This window comes from Pristiophorus japonicus, chromosome 7 (genome assembly GCF_044704955.1).
Source record: "Pristiophorus japonicus isolate sPriJap1 chromosome 7, sPriJap1.hap1, whole genome shotgun sequence".
NCBI lineage: Eukaryota > Metazoa > Chordata > Chondrichthyes > Pristiophoridae > Pristiophorus > Pristiophorus japonicus.
Genome location: NC_091983.1, coordinates 139,345,363 through 139,369,809, shown reverse-complemented (window position 1 = coordinate 139,369,809; position 24,447 = coordinate 139,345,363). Strand labels below are relative to the sequence as shown.

The 24,447-nt window shown below is 45.5% G+C and overlaps 1 protein-coding gene across 3 annotated transcripts in view; it reads right to left on the bottom strand.

Annotated features, from left to right (window-relative positions):
• Positions 1–24,447, bottom strand: part of scara5 (scavenger receptor class A, member 5 (putative)) — a 158,779-nt gene that overhangs the window by 81,199 nt on the left and 53,133 nt on the right. For 2 of the 3 annotated variants that reach the window (XM_070885356.1, XM_070885357.1), the window contains exon 4: positions 946–1,620. In XM_070885356.1, coding sequence (XP_070741457.1) covers positions 946–1,620 — 675 coding nt within the window. The remainder of the gene's footprint in view (positions 1–945; positions 1,621–24,447) is intronic. The other variant, XM_070885359.1, reaches the window with a different exon arrangement.

Here is a 24,447-nt window from a genome sequence, read left to right as displayed (position 1 = left end):
ATAATAAACACATCTGCTGTAAATTAAGTAAAACAAAATATGGTGCCACTTTAAAATGTATTTAAAGTGCTTTAGCAATGATCTTTGATGAAATCACTCAATGACCTAGAAATTGGTTGAAGCTGCGCCCATTTCACAGGCGTAAAACGGTCCACCAAAGTGGCCAATATTACATGCCAGCAGTGCACTGTTCTCCATTTTGGTAAAGGCAGAGAAAGAGCCGTCCAGGGCCATTACCCAAAAAAGGCATTGAGCCAGTTAGAAATAAGACGCTAGCACATGTTTGAGACCCCCAGTGAACACAATTCAAGAAATGTGGTCTACATGTGGCATGACTAATGGTCCTTAAAGGGACTGTTGGAGGCAGCCACCAAAAATACTTGTTGCAAATCCTAACCCTAGTTCTCCTTCAGACCTCACTGCAATGCTGAAGAACATTGGCAGCACCCACTTGGCCCACTCCTGATTGCCTTCCCCTTCCCACTTGCTTACCCCCACTGCCAATTGCCTGCCCCCCTCAATCGACACACTCCCAAGCGCATTCCCCCTCCTGATTTCCTCCCCTCTCCTGATCACCTCCCCCTCCCCATCTCGATTGCCTGCCCCCTGACTCCCGATCACCTCCTCTTCTCCCAATCGCTTCTCCGCCCCCCCATCTTTCAGGACCTACCTGGGTGCCGAGGCTGATGACCCAGTAGCTCAAAATTCAATCCTGATTGACCGATGAGCTGCTGGGGATGCCTGGAATGGTCTGACCTTGCCGGTCTCATAGGATGTACCTCGAACCTACCTGTTCTGGTCAAACCATGCTCTCTTTACCAGACAGACTGTGCCTCCATTATCTTTCGCCATATTTATACTTATCTTCCATTAGGAATAGTCTTTAAATGGAAGAATAAAAGGGATAAAAGATTGAAGTGCATTTAAATTAAAAACTTCTCATACCCTGCACTAAGGTAAGATTTTTCAGAGTAAGTGAATGTTCCCAGTCCTTCAACCTCAGGTCCTCTAGGACATTGCTGAGTATGGCTACCTCATCTTTCAGTTGTTTCTCCATGTTTTGCTGAACGACTTTCAAGATCCTTGCATCTTCCGACACATTTGTTAATTGTATTTGAAGCTGCTGTAGGCTAGTGCGGTGGATGCTAATGTCCTCTGTGAAGGTGGAGTTGACTACTTTGAGTGTCCAACGTACCTCCTTTATCTGCCTGCTCAGATTTCCTACATTTGATGTTATTTGTTTCAAGTTTGCTTGCTGGTGTTGGCATGCACCCTGTGCACTGTTTAAACTTATAGACAAATTGTATATCTCTTGTCTGTTTGTTGAACTAAACTGCTGTAAATCATCTTCTAAATCATTCACAGATGCATTAATGTCATCCATACGCATCTCGAAGCTCTGTAACTTGTTTTCCAGTCTCTGAACAGACTCACTCAGTTGAAGCAATTGGATTGAGCAATTCTGGAAAAGTTCATGCAGTTTCAAAATATTATCCATGACATCTTCCTTGGGCGCCTTCTGCTCCATTGTTTGGCGCATGTCATTGAAGCCTTCACCTAAGGTTGTAACATTGTCTGTCAATATTTTCCAATCAGCAGATGGACGTTGATATCTGGGAACTGAAAACATTAAAAACAAATGTTATGTAAAAAAATCCTGCAGTCATTTGATCTTTTCTTTAAACTCTAGATAAAAATGAGCAATTTGTAATTATTTGTACACCAGTTTATTTATTCAGCAATTCAGTCTTGAAAAGTGTATATTTTTTACAAAACAGTTTAACTTCTAAACATGTTGCTATCTCTGTAAGATTCACTAAATTTATTGTGCTGATCATTAAAAACTAGATGAGTGGTGGATATTTTAAGCTTGGATGAGGAATTTATGATTGTTTGATGCATTGGATGGGATATATATTTGGACCAAGTACAATGACCAATGACATGCGTATGGAAGAAGCACCGAGGGTAGCAAAGGCACAGAATAAACTCTGGGTGGGGGACTTCAATATCCATCACCAAAGGTGGCTCGGTAGTACCATTACTGACCGAGCTGGCCAAGTCGTGAAGGACATAGCTGCCATAGTCAGGCAGCGGCAGATGGTGAGAGAACCAACACGAGGGAAAAACCTACTTGACCTCGTCCTCACCAATGTAGCTGTCGCTGATGCATCTGTCCATGACAGTATTGCTGGAAGTGACCACCGCACAGTTCTTGTGGAGACGAAGTCTCGTCTTCACACTGAAGCCATCCTCTATCGTGTTGTGCAGCACTACCACCATGCTAAATAGGATAGATTTAGAAGTGGCCTGGCAGTTCAAATCTGGGCATCAATGAGACGCTGTGGACCATCAACAGCAGCAGAATTGTCAGCACAATCTGTGACCTCATGGTCTGGCATATCCCTCATTCTACCATTACCTTCAAGCCAGGGAGTGTGGAAAAGCATGCCAGGAGCAGCACCAGGCGTGCCTAAAAATTAGGTGCCACTCTGGTGAAGCTACAACACAAGATGCTATAGACAGAGCCAAACGATCCTACAATCAATGGATCAGATCAAAGCTCTACAGTCCTACCACATCCAGTTGTGAATGGTGGTGGACAATTAACAACTAACAGGAGGTGGAGGCTTCACGAACATCCCCATCCTCAAAGATGGCAGTGCCCAGCATGTGAGTGCAAAAGACAAGCGTTTGCAACCATCTTCAGCCAGAAGTGCTGAATCGATGATCAATCTTGGCCTCCTCCTGCAACATCACAGAAATCAGTCTTCAGCCAATTTGATTCATTCGAGGTGATATCAAGAAATGGCTGCCCGCACTGGATACAGCAAAGACTATGGGCCCTGACAACACGGCTGTATTGCTGAAAACTTGAACTCCAGAACTAGCTGCACCTCTAGCCATGCTGTTCCAGTACAGCTACAACACAGGCATCTACCCGACAATGTAGAAAACTGCCCAGGTATGTCATTTCCACAAAAAGCAGGAAAAATCCAATCCGACCAATTACCGCCCCATCACCTAACAGACTATAATGGTTCAAGAAGGCGGCTCACCACCACCTACAGCAGGGCAATTAGGGATGGGCAATAAATGCTGGACTTGCCAGTGATGCCCACATCCCATGAATGAACAAAAAAAAAAATCTGGATATGACTTTAGTAGTTTTTCATTCGAAACAGATGATTACACATTGATGAAAGCACACTACTTGCTCTGGGTGACCAATTTAATTGAAAGTGTTTTTTTTTGCCAAGCAATTTACTCCTTTTTTCATGCTTCCTAAGGTAGTGACTTATGCTGGGAGACAGTGCCACTGGTGGCAGAAGCCCTCTGGTACCTCACCCAAGAGCCTATTCTTCATGTGTTAACCTAGAAATGAGCATCAGTAGTGTACTTGAATATCAGAATCATACAACCAATATTATCATCAGCAGATGTCCACATATTCCCAGACATTAGGTGTCACTAGATAGTAATAAGAAGTGGGAAGCATGTCTTATTTTCCCTTTCTAGCCCAAGGACACCAAGACAAATTATATGGATGGGGGGGGGGGGCGTTCGTAGGGGGTGAAATTGTTATTCACCAGTAGTGTGAGATAGGCTCACAGTGAATCGGCAGTGCTTTTTACCGTTTTACACTATGCCCATTTCTTTTCCATTGAAGTTGCTATGAGCCCGTTTCGCATGACTGGAAAGGGCCAATGTCACCATCTAGTACCCTCACCACTCTATAGGCTGAGATCAGCTAATTGAACATGAAGTAATAATCAAACTTTCTTGTTTTTGTGGCTCAGTATCTCTCCACATTTTACTTATTCCAACTGAACCATAGGGAAAGCCCCTTTCCAAGTTTTATTTTTCTAATTTAAAACAATTGGCTTTCAAATGTCACCATACAAAGGCATTTACCTGAAATTATTCCCTGTTCCAGTTTAATGGAGGCATTTACCTATTTAAAATGGATGTGGTAAGCATTTGAGCAGTAATACCCCATAATGTATTATCAAAGCTAATGTTTTTATTTTAAGGTAGAAAATGATGTAAGACAGTCTGAACTCAAGGTCTGGGCTATGTCTAGGCTCAGGTTGTGTCCTTAGTTGATCTGTTGCTCTGACCAAAGACAAACAAATCTCAAAATAGAATGAATGAAGGATAAGACATTGAAAGAAAAGAGGCAGTGATATTGGTGGGAATTTTCACACCCGAAAGTTGGAGGCGTGGGGGGAATGAAAGTTGTAAAAATGTAAAACCCGACCCCAACCTGCCTGTAACCTGCCCACTTTCACTTTTCACTCAGACGGGATGGGATTGGGGGGTTGGGGAGGGAAGTGGGGGGAGCCGGGGGGAGGGGGGTTGGGACGGGGTGGGGGGGGGAAAGGAGGGGTGGAGAGCGGTGGAGGTGGGAGGACGGGCAGGCAACCCACTGCCAGGAGGTGGCTTGGTATATTAAATATGATAATGTGGCCTGAAGCCTCTACTTTAACCTGCTTTGCAGGTTTTACTGCAGATGGCCTGGGATCCCAGGGCTCGGGATTCCCGGTGGCTGCCTCAGCCTTTGGGAGCAATACTTGCGGACCGGGAAGAGCAGGGATGCTTCCTTCCAGCCCCCCAAGCTCCCCCGCCATCATCACACATACCCTGGGGTCGGGGATCCGATGACCTCGCCCTGCGCTTGGAACACCCACCCAAAATAGCGACTCAGCCCCAGGTTTGGGGATCGGTCCCCCTGGGATTGTGACTCGGCCCCGGGGTTGGGGATCAGAGCCCCCCACCCCTCCAGTGGATGGGAGACCCCCACTGACTACCTGGTCTGGTGGCCTCCTTGTCCACGTTCCCAGCACGACTGGAAGCCAGCCTGTCAATCAGGCTGACTTCCAGGTGGGGAACTAATTCTTCACATTGCACGCACATGGTGGAATTAAAACTCCACAGTGTGATGGGAAACACAAACTTCCTAGTTTCCTGCCGTCTCCCAGCACCCCCCCCCCCCCATCCTTCTCTGTGCGTGTGAGAAACGGGAAAATCCAGCCCATTGTTTCAAAGTCAAAAGAGAAAGGAAAGATAAGCTAGCTCCAAAATGCATAATCACCACCTGTGAATTACATTTCAGACACTTATGTAATGTTTGATTGACCAGACAGAATCTGTTTAGACAATAATAGCAGGTATGGAAAGGAAAACATGGTATCACTTCTGTTCTCCATTCACGTAATGATCTCGGCATAGATACTGTTATGTCTGTAATACTCTTATGAATGACTCCATGAGATCTGGTATTGTCCTTGAGCTGTTGTGACCTTAGTCCCATTTATTGTAACTCCAGAGTGAGGCACAAGGCTGGTGGGCAGCCTTTTATACTGGGCCCTGCACACCTAGGCAAGTGACCCTCTGGTGGCACCTCTTATGTGACTATACAGTTAGTATACATGGTCTACATACATGACAGATACAAAGAGATATCAAAGTCTGTGGATGATGTCAAACTGGGAGGTATAACAAATTGCCAAGAAGAAGCAGGAGACTATATTATATATGAACAGGCTTGGAGGATGGGTAGCTAAGTGGCAGATACCGTTTAATATAGAAACGTTGTGATGTAATATACTTTTGGAAAAATAATACAGAATGGAGCATGCCCAACCCAGGAGGGGAGGCTCTGTATTTAGTTTTAGGGAATAAAGCTGGGCAGGTGGAAGGGGTATCAGAGGGAGAGCATTTAGATGCTAGTGACCATAATTCAGTTAGATTTAGGTAGTTATGGAAAAGGACAAGGATAGACCAGGAATAAAAGTTCTAAATTGGGGAAAAGCCAACTTTGCTAAGCTGAGAGGTGATTTGGCCAAAGTGGACTGGAAACAGCTACTTGACGGTAAATCAGTGTCAGAACAGTGGGAGGCATTCAAGGAGGAGATCCGGAGGATACAGGACAAATATGTGCACTTAAAGAAAAAGGATGGGACTTACAAATCTAGAGCCCCCTGGATGTTGAGGGACATACAGGATAGGACAAAGAAAAAAAAGGAGGCTTATGACAGATACCGAGGGCTAAATACTGCAGAATCTCTAGAGAAGTATAGAAAGTGCAGGGGTGAATTTAAAAACGATATTAGGACAACAAAGAGAGAGCATGAAAAATTCTTGGTAATAAAATCAAGGGAAAACCAAAGATGTTTTATAAATATATTAAGAGCCAGAGGATAACTAAAGGGTAGGGCCTATTAGAGACAATGAGGGTAATCTGTGTGTGGAGACAGAAGATGTGGGTATGGTTCTGAATGAATACTTTGCGTCTGTTTTCACAAAAGGGAGGGATGATGCAGACGCTACTATTGAGGAGGAGGAGTGTGAAATATTAGATGAAATAAACATAGTGAGAGAGGAGATAAAAAGGGGTTTAGCAGCTTTGAAAGTGGTGAAGTCCCCAGGCCTGGATGAAATGTATCCCAAACTGTTAAGCAAAGCAAAGGAGGAAATAGCAGAAGCTTTGACCATTATTTTGCAATCCTCTCTGGCTTCAGATATGGTGCCAGAGGACTAGAGGTCTGCTAATGTGGTACCTTTGTTTAAGAAGGGAGAAAGGGATAGACCGAGTCAGTCAGTCTAACCTCAGTGATGGGAAAATTATTGGAAAAAATCCTGAAGGACAGGAATGGGTATGATCTGATAACCATTATTGAGACGTGGTTGCAAGGTGACCAAGGCTGGGAATTAAATATTCAAGGGGTATTTGACAATTCAGAAGGACAGACAGAAAGGAAAAGGAAGTGGGGGTAGTTCTGCTAATAAAGAATGAGCTCAGTGCATTAGTGAGAAACGATATTGGTTCAGAAGATCAAGATGTTGAGTCAGTTTGGGTGGAGATAAGGAAAAATAAGGGGAAAAAAGTCTTTGGTGGGCGTAGTGTATAGGTTCCCTCACAGTAGCTACACTGTTGGATGGAGTATAAATCAAGAAATAATGGAGGCTTGTAAAAAAGGAATGGCAATAATCATGGGCGATTTTAACCTTCATATTGATTGGACAAAGCAAATTGGCCAGAGTAGCCTTGAGGAAGAGTTCATAGAGTGTATCCGGGATCGTTTCCTTGAACATTTTGTTGCGGAACCAATCAGGGAGCAGGCTATTTTAGATCTGGTACTGTGTAATGAGACAGGATTAATAAATGATCTCCTGGTAAAGGATCCTCTAGGAATGGTTGAATTTCAAATTCAGTTGTAGGGTGAGAAAATTGGATCTCAAACCAGTGTCCTAAACTTAAATAAGGGTGATTACGAAGGTTTTCAGGCAGAGTTGGCTAAAGTAGACTGGGAAAATAGATTAAAGTATGGGATGGTTGATCAGCAGTGGCAAACATTTAAGGAGATATTTCATAACTCTCAATAAAAATATATCCCAGTGAGAAGGAAAGATGGTAGAGATGGCTAACTAAGGAAATAAAAGGTGGTATCAAATTGAAAACAAGGGCATACCAAGTGGCCAAGACTAGTGGGAGGCCAGAGGATTGGGAAACTTTTAAAAGCCAGCAAAGAACGACTAAAAAAATAATAGAGGGAGGAAGTTCGATTATGAAAGTAAACTAGCACAAAATATAAAAACAGATAGTAAGAGTTTATATAGGAGCATAAAAAGGAAAAGAGTGGCTAAAGTAAATGTTGGTCCCTTGGAGGATGAGACTGGGGAATTAATAATCATCATCATAGGCGGTCCCTCGAATAAGGATGACTTGCTTCCACATGAGTTCACAGATGTTTCAATGAAGGACCCGATGTTCCAGTCTTGAACTCCAATTGAGGGGTTGGAAGATGCCTGTGCGTGGATTTTTTTAACGTGTGGTGACCATTGTACATCAGCCATCAGGTCGGGTTGGTCACGATAATGGGGAACAGGGCTTGACAGAGCTAGGACTTTATCCAGGGGCAAGGGTTAACCAGGATGACTGGAGACCTGCTCTGCTGTACGGACCTAGTGTGTACACATATCGCAGTGTGGGCAGGCCCGTGCTGCCCCCAGGGCCTCTGCTCTTCTGGGCACCGTACCCTCATTCGCCACACCTCCGCCATGATCTCCCGCCAGACCTCCACACCAAACATTCGCAGAACCTCCGCCATGATCATCCACCAAATCTCAGCCACAATCCCTCATCGCTCCTCCACCCCAATAACTCATCGCAAGTCCGCCATGACCTTCCTGCTCCTCTGCTGTAGCAGGGCCCAGCCGATGTTCCTGCCCACGCTCCAAACGGCGACCTGGGTCCTGATGATATCACCCAGTCGCCCACCTCGAAGCCATCGCACATTTGTGTCAGCTCGCGCTGCAATCTTCAATGGCATACTCCAGCTCTTTTTGAAGCCCCGACCTGCGGAGATGTTCTCACACAGGTCGGGGTGGCCCACGATAATGGGGAAATAATGGGGAACAGGGAAATGACAGAGACTTTGAACAAATATTTTGTATCGGTCTTCACGATAGAAACAAAAAACATTACAATAGTAGATAATCAAGGGGCTATAGGGAGGGAGGAACTAAAAACAATCACTATCACTAAAGAAATAGTACTCTGTAAAATAATGGGACTAAAGGCAGATAAATCCCCTGGCTTGCATCCTAGGGTCTTAAAAGAAGTGGCTGCAGAGATAGTGGATGCATTGGTTCTAATCTACCAAAATTCCCTGGATTCTGGGGAGGTCCCAGCGGATTGGAAAACTGCAAATGTAACGCCCCTATTTAAAAAAGGAGGCAGACAGAAACCAGGAAACTATAGACCAGGTGGCCTAATATCTGTCGTTGGTTAAATGCTTGAGTCCATTATTAAGGAAGCAGTAGCAGGACATTTGGAAAAGCATAGTTCAATTAAGCAGAGTCAGCATGGTTTTATGAAAGGGAAATCATGTTTGACAAATTTGTTGGAGTTCTTTGAGGATGTAATGAGCAGGGTGGATAAGGGGGAACCAGTGGATGTGGTGTATTTGGATTTCCAGAAGGCATTTGTTAAGGTGCCACATAAAAGATTACTGCACAAGATAAAAGTTCACGGGGTTGTGGGTAATATATTAGCATGGATAGAGGATTGGCTAACTAACAGAAAACAGAGAGTTGGGATAAATGGATCTTTTTCCGCTTGGCAAACAGTAACTAGTAGGTCGCCGCAGGGATTGGTGCATAGGCCCCAACTACATACAATCTATATTAATGGCTTGGATGAAGGGACCGAGTATAATGTAGCCAAGTTTGCTGATGATACAAAGATGGGTGGGAAAGCAAATTGTAAGGAGAACACAAAAAATCTGCAAAGGGATATAGACAGGCTAAGTGAGTGGGCAAAAATTTGGCAGATGGAACATAATGTGGGAAAATGCAAGGTTATCCACTTTGACAGACAAAATAGAAAAACAAATTACTATTTAAATGGAGAAACATTGCAAAATGCTGCAATGTAGAGGGACCTGGGCGTACTTGTGCATGAAACACAAAAAGTGAGTGTAATGTCCTTACTCTACAACATGAAACCACACGAGGCACATTCCAGGGATAAGGCCACTCTGTGACCTTAACTCTTTATTGCAGGACTCCAGAAGTGATGACCCTGCGTGGGACCTCCCTTTATATACCTGTGTGAACAGATAAGGAGTGTGTCCCACAAGTTCACCCCCTGTGCTCAAGGTGTGCATCTAAGTTGAGTGTATACAGCAATACAGTGGTGTGACATTGTAGTTACAAACATGACATCACCTCCACCCCCCTCAAAGTCTTACTGGGATCATAGGTTTAGTCTTTCAGATGGTCTACACTCCCTCGTGGAGCGCCGCAGTTGGGGCTCTGGTTGTTGGACACTAACGTGAGTGTCTGTCACCTGTGGTGATTCCGGCCTGTCCGGGCTGACCTCAGGGACTGTGCATTCTTCCGATTGTTCTTGTTGCACATTCGCTGGCGGTAGTGTGAGCTCCATCTCATGGTCTTCTTCAGGTTCCTCCGTGTCCATGCTGAACCTTTTTTTTACTTGGTCCAGATGCTTACAGCATATCTGGCCATTGTTGAGTTTTACCACGATGACCCTATTCCCCTCTTTGTCAATTACAGTACCCTCAAGCCATTTGGGCCCCATGGCTTGATTGAGGACGAAGACAGGATCATTTATTTCTATACATCTCCCCCTTGAATTACGGTCATGGTACTCGTTTTGTGACTTGCGCTTGCCCTCGACTATGTCGGTCAGGACTGGGTGGATGAGGGACAACCGAGTTTTGAGTGTCTATTTCATTAGTAGCTCTGCGGGCAGGACCCCCGTGAGCGAGAGCGGTCGGGATCTATAGGCCAGCAGGAGACGCGATAGGCGGCATTGTAGGGAGGGTCCTTGAATCCTGAGCATACCTTGCTTAATGATTTGGACTGCACGTTCCACCTGGCCATTGGAGGCTGGCTTGAACGGCGCAGTCCTGACGTGGTTGATGCCATTGCCCGACATAAACTCCCGGAATTCATAGCTCGTGAAACACAGGCCATTATCACTAACCAGGATGTCCGGCAAGCCATGGGTTGCAAAGATCGCACATAGGCTTTCCACGGTGGTGGATGACGTGCATGAATTCAGGATGATGCACTCGATCCATTTAGAGTACTTATCTACTACAATGAGGAACATCTTGCCCATGAACGGGCCCACGTAGTCAACGTGAATGCGTGACCATGGCTTGGTGGGCCAGGGCCACGGGCTGAATGGGGCCTCCCTGGGGGCATTACCCAGCTAGGCACAGGTCGTGCACCTGCAAACACAGTGTTCCAGGTCTGAATCAATACCAGGCCACCAAACGTGTGACCGGGCAATGGCCTTCATCATCACAATGCCTGGGTGCTCGCTGTGGAGTTCCCTGATGAATGCCTCCCTGCCCTTCTGGGGCATGACTTCCCGGGTGCCCCATAGTAGGCAGTCGGCTTGGATGGAGAGCTCATCCATCCGCCTGTGGAACGGTCTGAGCTCCTCAGGGCATGCTCCATGTGCGGGTGCCCAATCCCCAGTCAGGACATATTTCTTAATCAGGGATAGGAGGGGATCTCTGTTTGTCCAGATTTTGATCTGGCAGGCTGTGATGGGGGAGCCTGCACTGTCAAAGGCATCGACAGCCATGACCATCTCAGCGCTTTTCTCAGCTGTCCCCTCGGTGGTGGCCAGTGGGAGCCTGCTGAGCGCGTCAGCGCAATTTTCAGTGCTGGGCCGGTGCCGGATGGAGTCGTCATAAGCAGCTAGCGTGAGAGCCCACCGCTGTATGCGAGCTGATGCGTTGGCATTGACAGCCTTGCTGTCTGACAACAGGGATGTGAGTAGCTTGTGGTCAGTCTCGAATTCAAACTTCCTACCGAAGAGGTACTGATGCATTTTTTTTACACCATAGACACATGCAAGCGCTTCCTTCTCGAACATCCCATAGCCCTGTTCTGCTTGAGAGTGCGACCTGGGGGCATAAGCCACAGGTTGCAGCTGACCCTCAGCATTGCCCTGCTGCAACACGCACCCTACCCCATAGGACGATACATCACATTTCAGAACTAAATGTTTACAGGGGTCGTACAGGCTCAACAACTTGTTTGAACAAAGTAGGTTTCGCGCCCGATCAAAAGCCCGTTCCTGACAGTCCCCCCAAAACCAATTGCAATCCTTACACAGGAGCACGTGTAGCGGCTCCAACAATGTGCTCAAATTCGACAGAAAGTTCCCGAAATAGTTCAACAATCCCAGGAATGAACACAGCTCCGATGTGTTGCAGGGCCTGGGTGCTCGTCGAATCGCCTCTGTTTTGGATTAGGTGGGCCGAATCCCACCTGCAGCAACCCTCCTGCCCAGAAACTCAACCTCAGGAGCTAAGAACATGCTTTTAGACTTCTTGACTCGCAGGCCTACCCGGTCCTGTCGGCGTAGCACCTCCTCCAGGTTGTGGAGGTGTTCCTCGGTGTCTCGACCCGTGATGAGGATGTCGTCCAGGAATACGATCGTTCCAGGAATGGATTTGAGCAGGCTTTCCATGTTACGTTGAAAAATCATGGCCGCTGATCGAATGCCAAACGGGCACCTGTTATACACAAACAGTCCCTTGTGCGTGGTGATGGTGGTCAGTAGTTTAGATTCGTCGGCCATTTCCTGGGTCATATAGGCTGAAGTGAGGTCCAACTTGGTGAACAGCTTGCTGCCTGCCAGTGTGGCGAAGAGGTCCTCTGCTCTTGGGAGCGGGTATTGGTCTTGTAGGGACACCCGATTGATGGTGGCCTTGTAGTCGCCACAGATCCTGAGAGAGCCATCCGCTTTTAGAACGGGAACTGCCCAGTCGCTGAATTCAACAGGTGCGATGATGCCCTCGCAACAGCCGGTCCAATTCACTCTCGATTTTTTCCTGCATCACATACGGCACCGCTCTGGCTTTGTGGTGCACTGGCCTGGTGTCCGAGGTGATGTGTATCACTACTTTAGTGCCTTTGAAAGTCCCGACATCCGGTTGGAATAGTGACTTGAATTGTTGTAGGACTTGTGAGCACGAACTTCGTTCCACTGAGGACATTGCGTGAACATCCCCCTATTTCCAGTTCATCTCGGCTAACCAGATCCTCCCCAACAGTGCGGGACCATTGCCCGGGACAATCCAGACTGGCAGTCGGTTCACTCACCCATTGTGTATGACAGCCATCATTGCACTGCCTAGCACCGGAATGATTTCTTTGGTGCAGGTCCGTAATTGTGTCTCAATACGTTCTAATTTGGGTCTACTGGCTTTGTGTGGCCATAGCTTCTCAAGTTGCTGAACGTCTATGAGTGACTGGCTGGCCCCAGTGTCCAGCTTCATGCGTACTGGGATACCGTTCAACAAAACCCTCATCATCATTGGTGGCGTTTTGGTGTATGAACTGTGAATATTCGCCACATGGACCCGCTGAACCTCGGCGTCCATCGATTTGCCCTAAAAGTCATCCTGCCTCACAGAACCCTCTTCTGGTCTATCTGCCTCATATATTAGTCTGGTTGCAGGTTTTCTGCAGATTCGAGCTAAATGGCCACTGAGATTGCAGTTTCTGCAGACAAACTATTAGAATCTGCAAGATCTGGCTGAGTGTTTTCCCCCACACCTCCAACATGAATTAAAGTTTCCATTGTTGGGGACAAAGGGACTATGGCTAGGAATTCTGCGTTGACTGTCCCTTTGACTGCTCTTAAGTACCCTATTAGTGGGTGTCAATGACCCCACCCCGGGCCACATTGTCCACAGAGATGGCGTGAACGTCTGTTCAGTCTGAAATTGTCTCTATTGAGATCCTGCTCTAGGATCCATTGCTGCCTGGTAAATGTTGGACTGCCCCTGCCTGCCTGCGGGGCTCTGAGTAGCATTGATGATGTTGACTCCCTGATCCATCGCCGCGTTAGAGGCAGAATTGCGCGCGTAAATCATTTTCGTCTCTTCCTCCCCCACCATGAAAGTCTGAGCTAACAATGATGCCGCTTCAAAGATTAAGTCCTTGGTCTCAATTAATTTGCGAAAAATTCTCACATGACCAATACCCTCGATAAAGAAGTCCCTTAGCATCTCCCCCGTGCAGGAGCCTGTGAACTTACAGAGGCTGGCCAAACACCGGAGGTCCGCTACAAAGTGCGGTATTCTCTGTCCTTCACGACGTCGGTGGGTGTAGAATCTGTGTCGGGCCATATTAATTTGCTAAGCTCTTCAAAGGTTTTGTCCGACGGCTTTTCGGGTGTCAGTAAGTCCTTCATGAGCGTATAAGTCTTTGGCCCACAGCTGATCAGGAGATGAGCCCGTCGCTTATTGGCCGCTGCATTCCCAGCCAGTCTTTCGTAACGAAGCTTTGCTGAAGCCTCTCGACAAAATCGTCCCAGTCTTCCCCAACACAGTATCGTTCCTCTGTGCTACCAGTGGCCATTCTCGTGGGTCGTGAATTCCCGTTTCTCTTCGCCAATATAAAGTCCTTACTCTACAGTATGAAACCACACGAGGCACAAGGACAAGGGCACTCTGTGACCTTAACTCTTTATTACAGGACTCCAGAAGTGATGACCCTGCGTGGGACTTCCCTTTTTATACCTGTGTGATCAGGTAAGGAGTGTCTCCCACAACTTCACCCCCTGTGGTCAAGGTGTGCATCTAAGTTGAGTGTACACAGTAATACAGTGGTGTTACATTGTAGTTTCAAACATGACAGTGAGTATGCAGGTAGAGCAAGTAATCAGGAAGGCAAATGGAATGTTAGCCTTTATTGCAAAGGGGATGGAGTATAAAAGCAGATAAGTCCTGCTACAACTGTACAGGGTATTGATGAAGCCACATCGAGAGTACTGCGTTCAGTTTTGGTCTCCGTTTTTAAAGAAGGATATACTTGCATTGGAGGCAGTTCAGAGAAGGTTCACTAGGTTGATTTCGGAGATGAGAGGGATGACTTATGAGGAATGGTTGAGTAGATTGGGCCTCTACTCATTTGAGTTCAGAACAATAAGAACATAAGAACATAAGAATTAGGAACAGGAATAGGCCATCTAGCCCCTCGAGCCTGCTCCGCCATTCAATAAGATCATGGCTGATCTGGTCGTGGACTCAGCTCCACTTACCCGCCCTCTCCCCGTAACCCTTAATTCCCTTATTGCTTAAAAATCTATCTATCTTTGACTTGAAAACATTCAATGAGCCAGCCTCAACTGCTTCCTTGGGCAGAGAATTCCACAGATTCACAACCCTCTGGGAGAAGAAATTCTTTCTCAATTCGGTTTTAAATTGGCTCCTCCGTATTTTGAGGCTGTGCCCCCTAGTTCTAGTCTCCCCCACCAATGAAAACAACCTCTCTGCCTCTATCTTGTCTATCCCTTTCATGATTTTAAATGTTTCGATAAGATCACCCCTCATCCTTCTGAACTCCAAGGAGTAAAGACCCAGTCTACTTAATCTATCATCATAAGGTAACCCCCTCATTTCTCGAATCAGCCTAGTGAATCGTCTCTGTACCCCTTCCAAAGCTAGTATATCCTTCCTTAAGTAAGGTGACCAAAACTGCACGCAGTACTCCAGGTGCGGCCTTACCAATACCTTATACAGTTGCAGCAACACCTCCCTGCTAATGAGAGGTGATCTTATCAAAACACATAAGATAATGAGGGGGCTCGAGAAGGGGGATGCAGAGAGGATATTTCCACTCATAGGGGAAACTAGGGGGCATAATCTCAGAACAAGGGGCCGTCCATTTAAAACTGAGATGAGGAGGAATTTCTTCTCTCAGAGGATCGTAAATCTGTGGAATTCTCTGCCCCAGCGAGCTGTGGGGACCTAGTCATTGAATATATTTAAGGCGGAGATAGGTAGATTTAGAATCATCGAAACATAGAAAATAGGTGCAGGAGTAGGCCATTCGGCCCTTCGAGCCTGCACCGCCATTCAATGAGTTCATGGCTCAACATGCAACTTCAGTACCCCATTCCTGCTTTCTCGCCATACCCCTTGATCCCCCTAGTAGTAAGGACTACATCTAACTCCTTTTTGAATATATTCAGTGAATTGGCCTCAACAACTTTCTGTGGGAGAGAATTCCACAGGTTCACCACTCTCTGGGTGAAGAAGTTTTTCTTCATCTCGGTCCTAAATGGCTTACCCCTTATCCTTAGACTGTGACCCCTGGTTCTGGACTTCCCCAACATTGGGAACATTCTTCCTGCATCTAACCTGTCTAAACCCGTCAGAATTTTTGAGTGATAAGGGAATAAAGGGTTATGGGGAGTGGGCAGGGACGTGAAGCTGAGTCCATTATCAAATCAGCCATGAACTTAATAAATGGATGAGCAGGCTCGAGGGGCCAAATGGCCTAGTCCTGCTCCTATTACTTTTCTTATGTTCTTATAAATCTTCACTTAGAAAGACACAGATTAATCAAGGACAGTCAAGCACGGATTTGTTAAAGGAATATCGTGCCTGACTAACTTGATCGCATTTTTTGAAGAGGTAACCAGGAGGATCGATGAGGGCAAAGTGCGTGATGTAGTGTATATGGATTTTAGCAAAGCTTTTGATAAGCCCCCACATGGCAGACTGGTCATGAAAGTAAAATCCCATGGGATCTCGAGCAAAGTGGCAAGTTGAATCCAAAGTTGGCTCAGAGGCAGGAAGCAAAGGATAATGGTTGCTGAGAGTTTTTGTGACTGGAAAGATGTTTCCAGTGGGGTTCCGCAGGGCTCAATACTAGGTCTCTTGTTTTTTGTGATATACATCAATGATCTAGACTTGTATATGGGGGATATGATTAAGAAATTTGCAGGTGATACTAAAATCAGCTGCGTGATTGATAATGAAGAAGAAAGCAGCGGACTGCAGGAAGATATCAATCAACTGGTCAGGTGGGCAGAACAGTGGCAAAGAATTTAATCCAGAGAAATGTGAGGTAATGCATCTGGGGAGGGCTAACGAGGAAAGGGAATACACATTAAATGGTAGGACACTGAGAAGTGTAGCGGAACAAAGGGACCTTGGAGTGCATGTCCACAGATGGAGAAACTTAGCTATGAGGACAGATTGGATAGGATGGGTTTGTTTTTCTTGGAACAGAGGAGGCTGAGGGGAGACTTCATTGAGGGGCCTAGATATAGTGGATAGAAAGGACCTATTTTCCTTAGCAGAGGGGTCAACAACCAGGGGGCATAAATGTAAAATAATTGGTACAAGGTTTAGAGGGGATTTACGAGGAAATTTCTTCATCCAGAGTGTTGTGGGGATCTGGAACTCATTGCCTGAAAGAGTGGTAGAGGCAGAAACCCTCACAACATGGATGTGCACTTGAAGTGCCCTAACCTGCAAGGTTATGGACCTAGAGCTGGAAATTGGGATTAGGCTGGACAGCTTCTTGTTGGCCGGCACAGACACAATGAACCGAAATGGCCTCCTTCTGTACTGTAAACTTCTATGATTTTATGATTCTATGATGAAATGTACCTTAAATGAACACTTTCTCAATGCAGTGGAAGAGCAAAGGATCCCCAGTGTGCAAATTCATCAATCCTTAAAAATGCGTTGACAGTTTAAAAAAAAAGCCATTGAAAAGGCAAACTAGATTTTTAATTCATATTGAGAGGGATTGAAGATAAAAAGCAAAGAGATTGATTCTGTACAAAACTATGATTAGGTCACATCTGGAATGCAAGGCATAATTTTACAAACTAGAGTGAGCCTGAATTCCCAATATACATCCCTGGGAGCATAATTTCATAACATTACACCACTGTGTGCAGTTTTAGGTACCTCACTTTAGGAGGGACATAATAGCCCAGGATTAGTTGCAATACATAAGAACATAAGAAATAGGAACAGGAGTAGACCATACGGCCCCTCGAGCCTGCTCCGCCATTCAATAAAATCATGACTGATCTGATCATGGACTCGGTTCTACTTCCCCGCCCACTCCCCATAACCCCTTATCCCCTTATCGTTTAAGAAACTGTCTATTTCGGTCTTAAATTTATTCAATGCCTCAGCTTCCACAGCTCTCTGAGGCAGCGAAATCCACAGATTTACAACCCTCTGAGAGAAGAAATTTCTCCTCATCTCAGTTTTAAATGAGCGACCCCTTATTCTAAGATCTGGCCTCTAGTTCTAGTCTCCCCCATCCTCTCTGCATCCACCTTGTCAAGCTCCCTCACAATTGTAGTGTATGTAGACACCTTTAGTAATGACTCCATGAGGCAGGGTATGATACTTAAACTGTGTAGAGCTGTAGTTCTTTATTTGCAACTCTCGAGTGAGGACAACAAGCTGTGAGTTCCTTTTTATACTGGGTTACCTGCAGTGTGCAGATAATCCTTAGGTCTCCAGCAGAAGCACCCTCTGGTGTACAGGTGAAGTGTGTACAGTGTAATGGTACATTCAGTGTTGCCTAACAATGTTACAGACATCACACAGTAAACAGGCATGCATACACAACAACACTCCCACCGCCCCCCCCAAGCATTTTTCATATCCTTATTGTCATGACCAGGGGAGGTGATCAGTGGTGGGTTGTGGTGAGGGTTGTGGTGAGGGTTGTGTGGTTGCCAGGTGTGACCCCTGTGCTTGAGGCTGGCCTCATATGTTTCCCCTCCCTCACACACAGACCAAGTGGGTGTCACTGTTGTGGGATCCCTCAGCGGGGGTAGCCACGGCAGCAGTGGGTGTGTGTATACACTGTGATATGGATAGTTGTGGGGTGGTGGGTAGGGCCACAAGACTGGGTGGGCTCTTTGTCCACCAATTGGTATGAGGGTCAGGTCATCCCAGGGTTTGCCAGGGAAGTTGGAGGGTATTGGCCTCATGCTCCTGGTGTTGGCCCTGGTGGCCAGGGGCTGTCGGGCTGATTTGGTGCAGATTGCCATTGGTGATGGCTGGGCTGCCCATTGACTACTGTCCCTGTAGTGGGTCTGCTCCCACTGGCTGTGTGTGTGTCCTGCAAGGGGCATCACATTCGTTCCAAAGGTCCAGGCTACATGGTCCGGTAGCCTGCTGGACCTAGGGGGTCTCCCACAGGGGGATTCCATTGGCATCAGCGTGGTCCCTGTAGGACCCAATGTCCTTTGGCAGTGTCCTACCAGTATACATGACACCTTGGCTCTGATCACACATTAGTCGAGCCTGCATTGTACATTCAATCATTTGCATCATTTTTAGGTGTCCTGGTTTCAACAGACATGGTTACATTAGGTATTTTACATTCTCTATCATTATTATTAAGCATAATAAACTTGTTCTTAACCTTACTGACACCTGTATTCATCTCATCAGTCACATTCGTTAAACCAGCATTACAATTCATGATTACATTGCATTCATTTTCATACTTGAACCCTTTAATTGCATCTTTAGCTTTAAAGCCCGTGTACTCTACTAGTTGAAACTTCCCCTTTAAATTTATTTTGTTACCGGGCTCCTTTAAGGGAGCCTTCAAATTCGATTGGCCGCTCGTTGTCACGTGTCACTCCTCCATGCTCACTCGTGGTATGGCCATGGCCATTTTGATTTTAGGTTTTTCTCCTCGTGGTGCTGGTGCTGCAGCCATTTTCTGTCTCTCCTGCAGGTAGGCTGTGGTGGTTTTTTCTTCCACAGGTTCGACCCCGGATGTCGGGAATCCATTTCTTTCGACGCTGTTCACCTCTTGGAGTCCTGCCCCGGCTCGGAAAGTGGAGTTTGGATCCTCGGTCTCGGAGATTTCGCTGGGGTGTTGTGGAGTCGTCGCCGCACCGCCGAGCTGGACCAGTGGAACCTCCGGATGCAGCGATGGATCCATGTTTGAGGTCGATTGCCGGGGACCAGAGACCATTGCCACTTCGTCTGATGTGGACCGGGTTCATCCAATTCCTGCCCAGCAGCGTGGGACCGTCAACCGGCTACAATCCACAGAGGGAGTTTGTTCAATATGCCGCCCTGGGAGACCTGGATGTCCACGCTGCCAACGATTTGGATTTTTACCTTTGGTGTAGGTGAGGAGCTGCGCCTGGACTGGAGACAGTTTTGGTCGAGTGGCAAGATTTATCCAAAGTTTTTCAAAGGTCGTTTGGCTCATCACAGACTGGCTCGCCCCTGTGTTGATTTCCATGGAGACTAGGACCCCGTCGATGTCTACTTCCATCGTCCACGGAGAACTTTCGGTGGAGTAGATATAAATTCCATAATCTTCTTCCAGGTTTTGAGCAACTTTTTCTTCATGTGTCAGAGACTGGTTGATCAGCCAACTCATCAGAAACGCGGTGAGTAAAGCTTTTTCTGCACATTCTCTGAAGGTGCCCTTTCTCTTTGCAGATTTTGCATGCATAGTCTTTGTAGCCGCACTGGTGGGCCGTGTGGTTTCCTCCACAGTGCCAGCACGGGGTCATCCGGTTTGCCCCATGTGGCGGACTCAGGGTTGCAGGACTCAGGCAGCGTTTCTGGCCTTAGAAGTATCCATGCGGTGCACTGCTCTTGTCGGTTTAGAATCCCTTAGTGCTTCAGTTAGGTGGTCGCCAAAGTCGCACGGTGCACCAGTCTCCTTAAGTGTTCATATCTTTCTACAAAAGCATCCCAATTTTCCCCATCGGTAAATTGCTGAAAGATGCTGAGATTCAACATGCTGAGCTTGTGGTTCGTGACCTCGTATTCCCGTCACCAGTTGTAGTGTATGTAGGTACCTTTAGTAATGGCTCCACGAGGCAGGGTATGATACTTAAACTGTGTAGACCTTTATTTGCAACTCCCGAGTGAGGACAACAAGCTGCAAGTTCCTTTTTATACTGGGTTATCTGCAGTGTGCAGGTAACCCTTAGGTCTCCAGCAGCAGTACCCTCTGGTATACAGGTGAGATGTGTACAGTGTAATGGTACATTCAGTGTTGCATTGCAGTGTTACAGACATCACACAGTAAACAGGCATGCATAAACAACAATAATTTATATGTTTCGATAAGATCACCTCTCACTCTTCTGAATTCCAATGAGTAGAGGCCCAACCTTCTCAACCTTTCCTCATAAGTCAACCCCCTCATCTCCGGAATCAACTTAGTGACTCTCTGAATTGCCTCCAAAGCAAGTATATCCTTTCGTAAATATGGAAACCAAAACTGCAGTATTCCAGGTGTGGCCTCACCAATACCCTATATAGCTGTAGCGGACTTCCCTGCTTTTATACTCCATCCCCTTTGCAATAAAGGCCTTCCTGATCACTTGCATATTATCCTTTTGTGATTCATGCACAAGATTTATGAGGATGGCAGCAGGGGTAAAGGGTCTGAGTTACTAGGATAGGCAAGAACAATTGAATTTAGTAAATTGAGGGAACGTTTAATAGAGGTGCTAAAATGATACAAGTTCAAAATAATTAATTTCCATTGGAAGATAAAGTAAAGAAACCATGGTCTCAAGAGAAGTCCCAGAGACCTAAAGGGGGAGATTACTCTAAGTGCTCAGTCACTCTGTCCTTAATTATTGATTCCAATAACTTCCTCATAACAGATGTTAGACTAACAGGTCTGTAATTTCTTAGTTTCTCTCTCATCTTTCTTAAATAATGGAGTTACATTTGCAATTTTCCAATCTAAAGGGACAATTCCTGAATCAAGAAAGCTTTGGAAATTATATCTCAAGCACCTGCAGATTTCTGACTTCCTTTGAAGCCCTGGGGTGCAACGCATCAGGTCCTGGGAATTTGTCCATCTTTTGTGCCATTATTTTTTCTAATACTGTTTTTTTGCTTATGTTAATTTTGGTGAGTTCCAGTCCTTTGTTCATGATTAACCTGAATAGGACCAGTGTCTGCAGGACCTCCTCCTCTATCTCCCCTCAGTGGACCTCCTCCTTTATCTCCCCTCAGTTCCCCATACCCTGCTGATTGGCAGTCACACTCTCCCCTTCCTACATCTGTGCTTTCCTCTGAGGTGTGACTGTACTCTGGAGCAAACTATCCAGAAATTTCTCAATCTCCCTTATGACTTCGGAAGACAGACAGTAAGCACCCAGCTAACAAAATTTCATTGTGTGCTATCGCTTCTTATTTTGAGTATAGGGCACATTAATATTTTCACTCTTTACATAACTAAGTACTAATGACTTGTTTTAGTCTACAGTTGTATTATTTTCCAAAGATGATGATAATTAGATTGACACCGCCATGCTGCTTGCTGTGTTTGATTATATTTTTTTCAATCAAGTTTATTGGATGATCTGCCTAGAACTTTCTATCCTTTCAGCTCAGACACTCTCATGGGTAATGGGAATAGCAAAAATAATTTAAAAATCTTTTTATTCCACAAAAAAATATGGTGATATTTGTAGGAATCACCGACTTTCAAAACACATAACAAGCATTCCTAAGCTTCTGAGTATATGGAGCAGGGAGCGACTGTTAACAGGTAAAGTGACTACACTTCAAAAAAAAATTACTTAATTGTTTGCAAAGTGCTTTGGAACATCTGGTGAACGTGAAAGGTGCTATATAAATGCAAGTCTTTCTTTTAATATAAAATAATAATTTTTCATCAGTCATAGAGCCAAACATTCAAAGTAACTGCAAGACAGCTGAATTAAGTCATTTTTTCAGCAAATTGAAGAGAGGGGAGCATTCATGTTACTTCTGAGGCAAGAGTTCAGGGATTTACTTTCATATTGATGACAATGCTGACACATTGATATTCCACAGTGGGTTAGAAATTCCCACCAGCTCTTGGCAGCTTATGAAATAATGTTTTTCCAGCTGTACTCACTTACTAAAGGGATTTTGCAAAGTGGCAGTTAAATACTTGAGAATGTAAGAATTTTAAGGTACAGGAAGAAGCCATAACGCCCAACAAGCCCATCCCTTCTGGAGTGATGGGAAAACAAGGTCACATTACCTAATGGGGATAAGAAAACCACCACTGTTTAATAGCCATGATTAAAATGAACAAAAATTAAAAAATGAAATACTGAACAAAATCACTTTCAGATGGTAACAATGGAATTAGAAGACAATATCATTCCGGTGAATCACAGTTCTCTGTGGTATTAACACTCATTCCATACTGGGGCCCCCAAGACTGCACGTAGTAATCTAACTGGAGCCTCAGCCATGCCTTGTACAATTTTATCATTACTTATGTTGTACTATATTCTCTTATTTATAAAATCCAAAATTCTATTGCCCTTCTTTATAGCTTTATTTATTTGCATTCACATGTTCAAGGAATTATGGGAGAGAAATTAGACCCCATCACATCTGTTTTTTAAACAAAAAAAGGGCATTGGGGGACTAATTTCAGCAAGCAATCTCTTGCGCCTGATCTCCCCCATTAGTGCTACTGACTTCCAAGTTTCCGAGGCATCCGTCTATTATAGGACCCTGAAACCTTGAATTGGGGCCGACCGCCTATTATAGGACCCTGCTTCAAATTCACCATCAACTGGGCAGAGCTTGTCCTGTGCATACTTATTTCGGCATTTCAGTGGCCTAATCATCAGTTCTTAAAATGACCACTGGAGGCCATCCACAAAAAGATAAGTAAACTTTTTAATTTCATTTCTTTGGAGCCAGGAGAAGGAACGCTCTTCCTGGTGTCATAAAAGTACTGTGGGCCATTGCCAGCCCGAACTCACCCTCCTCTAGTTTCCTCCCAACCCAGCCCGAGTTTCTTAAATCCCTGACTGATGAGCTTTATTGGGACACCCAATTGGCATTCGCAGCTCACCAGTTTTATGCAGATGAGACCTGAGGCCCAGCCGGCCTTGGGACAACTTCTTTGGTAGCGCATTCACTTCATTTTGTGCTGGTTTCCAGCAATACTCCAATTTCTCAGCCTTTATATTTGAACCCTTAGGTCCCTCTGTTCAGCCACACCCTTCGGCATTGATTATATACTCAAACTCCTTATATCTCTTTCCAAAATTGACTCCGCTGATTCCACGAACCTGTCTATGAAGTCTTTTATAGTCCTTCTCACTATGTGCCAAACTCTAGTTTTGTGTCGTCAGCAAATTTTGAAATTCTGCTTCCAATACCCAAATCCAAATTATTTCTACATAGTGAGAACAAAGGTGCTGACCCATGACTTACACCAGTTTCAACTGTTATTCAATTCAAGAAACATCCATTTATCCTAACTCTGTTTCCTGGTGGTCAAACAACTTTATCCATACTGTTCCATCTATCCTTACCCATACACCTGAATTTTTCTAACAAGCCTCTTGTGAAATATTTTATCTTCTGAGAATCCATATACCTTACATCCACTGCATTCCATTCACCAAATCAAGCAGTTGCTTCTTCAAAAAATTCTATTAAACTTGGTAAACATGACTTGCCTTTAAAAAATTCATGATCTATCCTTGGCCTCCTCCTATTTCTCATCTATATGCTGCCCCTTGGCGACATCATCTGAAAATACGGCATCAGTTTCCACATGCACGCTGACGACACCCAGCTCTACCTCACCATGATTTCTCTCGACTCCTCCACGGTCTCTAAATTGTCAGACCGCTTGTCCGACATCCAGTACTGGACAAGCAGAAATTTTCTCCAATTAAACATTGGGAAGACTGAAGCCATTTTTTTGGTCCCCGCCACAAACTGCGTTCCCTTGCCGCCTACTCTATCCCTCTCCCTAGTATCTGTCTGAGGCTCAACCAGACTGTTCGCAACCTAGGTATCATATTTGACCCTGAAATGAGCTTCCGACCACATATCCGCGGCAAAACTAAAACCGCCCATTTCCACCTCCGTAACATTGTCTGCCTCCACCCCTGCCTCAGCTCATCTGCTGCTGAAACCCTTATCTGTGCCTTTGTTACCTCTAGACTCCTGGCTGGTCTCCCACTTTCTACCTTATGGTAAACTTGAGGTCATCCAAAACTCGGCTGCCCATTTCTTAACTCGCACCAAGTCCTGTTCATCCATCACCCCTGTGCTCGCTGACCTACATTGGCTCCCGGTTAAAATGCCTCAATTTCAA